Source organism: Diadema antillarum, unplaced genomic scaffold, assembly GCF_040938485.1.
Source record: "Diadema antillarum isolate AM-2024a unplaced genomic scaffold, OU_Dant_1.0 seq00001199_RagTag, whole genome shotgun sequence".
Lineage (NCBI taxonomy): Eukaryota > Metazoa > Echinodermata > Echinoidea > Diadematoida > Diadematidae > Diadema > Diadema antillarum.
Window position 1 is genome coordinate 827,812 of NW_027271993.1, and position 4,414 is coordinate 832,225.

General features: G+C 39.6%; 1 protein-coding gene across 1 annotated transcript; it reads right to left on the minus strand.

Moving 5' to 3' along the window:
* Positions 1 to 390: 390 nt before the first annotated feature.
* Positions 391 to 3,305, minus strand: LOC139744641 (uncharacterized). The gene has a single exon (XM_071655071.1). The coding sequence runs from the start codon at positions 3,303 to 3,305 to the stop codon at positions 1,362 to 1,364; it is 1,944 nt and encodes a 647-aa protein (XP_071511172.1). The 3' UTR covers positions 391 to 1,361.
* Between the last annotated feature and the right edge of the window lie 1,109 nt (positions 3,306 to 4,414).

Consider the following 4,414-nt stretch of genomic DNA (forward strand, 5'->3'; position numbering starts at 1 on the left):
ATACTCATATCTCACAGACATAATGAAATAACTTACACTTGCAATTCTACATGTTATAACCCTCCGATAGTTGAATGTCTGAGAATGTAGTCTGGCCAATCAAGTAGGACAATAGTGAATATAACTCTGTTAGTGCAAGCCTTTATCATGGCATTTCCTATGCCATTTGGCAAGATATATATTAATATGTATATATTTTTTTTTACATCACTAAATTCTACTGGGCTGTACTTCAGTTCAAGTTCATTTGAAAGATACACTCTAGTTCACCCCAGCAAAAAAGAAAAAGAAAAAGTACTTTTCACCGAAAGGAGGGGGAGGGGGGGGGGGATATCTGCCAAAAATTGTGTTGAATAAGTTGGTATCTTGCGTATATCATCAAATCTCATCTACAAAGAAATTTTTTGGCCTCCAGCATCAAAACAAGAAATGACTCGACAAGGGTCTTGCAATTTTGATATTTTACCCATAGAGAACCAGGTACGATATGTTTAAAATATATGAAGAAGTTATTATTATATCTGGGAGGTGACAGATGAAAAAGATATGTCCATGAATATTCAAAGTGGTGACAATTTACTGTCAACAATGTTTTATGAGTGAAATGCTGTTATTCAGAAAACTGTTTGAGCTCTTTATTTTCATTATACATCATTAACTTTTTATTCAGCACAGGTTATGTGATGTCTTTATTTCGAAAAAAAAAAGTAGAATGAAGGGTAAGCCTTTCAATTTGTATTATTCATTCATACATTATAAGTAGAAATCAGTTTAGATGAATGCTTTTGTGGCTTGCAAACCTATTTTTCACCATATATCATACTTGGAGGTCTATCTTGTCTGGTCAGCGAGTTTCCTGATAGAAGATGTATTTATTACATTGACTCAGTGAAAATTAACCACGTGGAATGAATTTTTTAATAAATTCAAAACTTACGATAGTAATTATAATCCTGTGGAGCATATATCTGTTCAGTTGTGAGGAAAACACACATTATTGCATTGGGAATCATTTCTTCATGGGGGTATCATAATAAGGAAAGGATAACTGTCCCAGGCTCCAGACTATTTTATTCTGAACATACAAAGTAATTGTATTTCTTGATAGAACATGTCTTCTAACCTTTGCATTTGCTCTTTTATATATTGATTTATCAAGATATTGTTTCTTGGCTTATGAAATTAGAAGGTGTATTTCTTCTATTGTTATCACCAGCATTTGAAATACAGAGTGGACTGCTATATTGCCAAAAGAGACCATATAACTATTATCCTACTATTTGATCATGGGTACACACAGTCAATTGATAAGCCAATTGGTGTAAGGGCATATCTAGCATACATTGCAAAATGAAATTGAATTACTGTTTGACCCACAGTACAGCATAATTTAGTTCATAGTTCATTTCATAACCAGTTATAATCTGTGGGTAATATCCAAGTCTTCTGTAAGTCTCTGCAGCATTTAAAAAGTCTGATTCACTCAATGTTGCCTGGAAATGCCAGGTATGAAGTCCTTCATCAATAAATATTGCTGAAAACAGAAGCTCTCCTTCATGGAAGTAGCATTGTAAATAGTGCAATGTTCTGTCCAGGAGAGCATTTGACCGTACTACTCCATCAAGTTGATGAACAGTTAGATTCGTGTACGAGTTCCAATTGGTTGTAGCGAGTTTTTCAAAGACAAAGCTTACAGCTTTTTTCCCATGCCTGGAGGTAACACTTTGGACGATGGGTGTGTACCCTTGCTCCCGATGTTTTTCTGCCACATGGAGATAGTGCTCCAGGGATTTGTGGATCCCTGAAGAAAGCGTTCTGTGTGTGGAAGTGAAAATTGCCGCCTGCAAGATGTGACCATGTCGTCTATGGCTGCTGAAGCTGTGTACAAATGAGAGTTGCATTCCCTGATGGTCGTATGCTGCAACTTTTACTCTGAGCTCTGAGCTGAGGAGACCAAACTGGATTTCTGGGTGCCTGCTATTGGCTTGATGCGTTGAAATGATGCTGATGAATGTTTCTGAGAGATAATCATATGTATTGATCCACTTGGGATAGAAGCTGCCTCTGGATAGAGCATTGACATATGCCGAGAAGCGATCCTCAGGAATTTGGGCATTCATCAAGACTGCACTTGCATCATTTGCAACATCCTGCTGGGACAAGCCACAGTCATCCAGGAACATGTTTCTTGATGGCCAGTTGATGGTGGAGAAGACCTCATCGAATGTGGTCCTGAGGTTCTTCCTGTTGTTTGAGGACATGATAAGAACCCACCCCAGGGAATCTTCCTGTCTGTAAGGTGTTGTTGCTTGAGGTCGTCCAACCACAGGGTGATGATAGAGGACAATCTCATTGTCATGGGGATCAGCAACCTGCCACCATGCCCCTGTGTTGGCTACCCTGACACCAAGACCTGGCCAGGTTTCCTGATGCTCAAACATAGGTGATGATGGCGGCACTTGCAGTAGCTGAAGGGTTTGCTCTGATAAAAACTTCTTGTCATGTATGCCAGACACAAATCGCATGATATCATAGACAGTGGAGTGCCACCCTAGTGCAGGACCAACCAGATCTAAGGAAGGTGCAGTGGTTTGAATGTGTTGCATTAATGGTATGTCTCCATCATGGAATGATAAACTGTAGCCACCTTCCAGAGGACCAGGCTCCAGCTGTTTAAGCTCCGTCTGCCACATACCCAAGGGCTCCAGGATATTCTCCTTCACAAACTCCTCGTAGTTCATCCAGGAGACCTCTGCTATGATCTGTCCCAAGATGCAATACCCAAAATTTGAATATTCATAGGTTGTGCCAGGAGCATGATCAAGTCTCCTCCCCATCATGAACTGGATAACATCCTTTGGTGTGGGTTTGGCCGACAGCCCCATCTCACGGCTGATGTTGAGCACGTTATGCCCCCTCGATAGGTAGACCTCATTCATCAAGGGATCGTACACTGGAGGTTTCTGTTGACTCCATCCTGCCGTATGATGGAGCAGCTGTTCCACAGTGATCTTTCTCAGCCTGTAGTCAGCACTTTCACTGGAGGGAAAGGGAACATAGGATGAGAGCAGGCCCTCTGGTCCAAATACCTTGTCAGTCAGATGCAGATGCCCTTCCTGTACAAGTTTGAGGATGGCAACTGATGTTATTGTCTTTGAGATGCTTGACACAGGAAGCAAAGATGTTGGCTCCATGGCAGCCCCTGTTAATGTTGTTCCATAACCAGCTGCATAGACGAGAGAGCTCCCTTTTAAAACTCCCAATGTTGCACCTGTGTAGTGGTTCTTGTCCAGGTATTCTTCCATGTATTGACCCAGAAAGTTGGAGTCCTGCATCGTACTGTCATCTGTGAGACATAAAAATATAGAAATGTGTGTCAGAAGTGGCTGTAACAAATCAGGTAGTGTCATTAGATTACAAATAGATGCCACTACAGAAGTGAATTCATATTGTGTTATTGTTGTGCACAGAACAGTGCCATACCTTTTCCATTCAAATAAATAACCTTTGATAACATGTAGTTACTCTGCAGTTTATTCAGAAGAAAAACAAATGCACAAATACAGTGATGCCAGGTAAAGATACATAACAGAAGGCTCTAATCAGATAAATATTTTTTTTTCTTGCTTTTAACAAAGCCATGGCAATATACATGGTTCAAATCTTTCTTTTATTCATAGGCATCAGTATGCTTGAGTTCTTTTCAGTGTGGATAGGAATTTGACTTTGTGTTTGTGTTCTTTTAGAAAGATTACTGAGTGTTTTATAAGGGTTTCTCATGAATATGATGATAAGTGCAGAATTTGATAGAATTGCGAGAATGTTCAGATTTTTGTCCATATTTCAGATAGAGTGAAACATGAAACAGAACCCTACTAGGAGATTCTTGTATTTTGCAGCTACAGAAAAACAAAGTTTGGTGCAGCATGCCATGATTGACTGTATTTTTCATACTAGTGTGATTTTGATTTAAAGAGTTTGATGGATTTAGTAGTGTCCTGCAAAACTACCCAGGAGTAATTCTAGGAGTCAGAGTTTAAAGATTGTCTGTGCTCACCAATAATGAGTGCTGCACTATGGGGTTTCCCATCAATTTGGAAAGGAATTATAGGAAACATTGGCCTTCTACTTAATGGTTAACACAAGTTTGATTCATGAGGGAAAATGCTATGACAAGTTTAGGCGAAGAGGGAATTGCGTCATCAGTGCAGGACAGAACTTTTGAATCTCAATGATTTGATGCAGTATCCGAGAGGAAAGCTTGCTTCCAAATGCCACACTCAATTTCCTTCCATCATTTCAGTATTTAAATGCTCTAAAGTATTGAATATATTCAGAACAACTATGGTGCAGTTGTTGTTTTACAAGGACCCAGAAGCAAGTGCCTTACAGTTACACCTTTGCCATGATTCAT

Coding starts and splice junctions, on each gene's coding strand:
- LOC139744641 (XM_071655071.1), bottom strand. CDS start 3,305: ATGGAAGAATACCTGGACAAGAACCACTACACAGGTGCAACATTGGGA.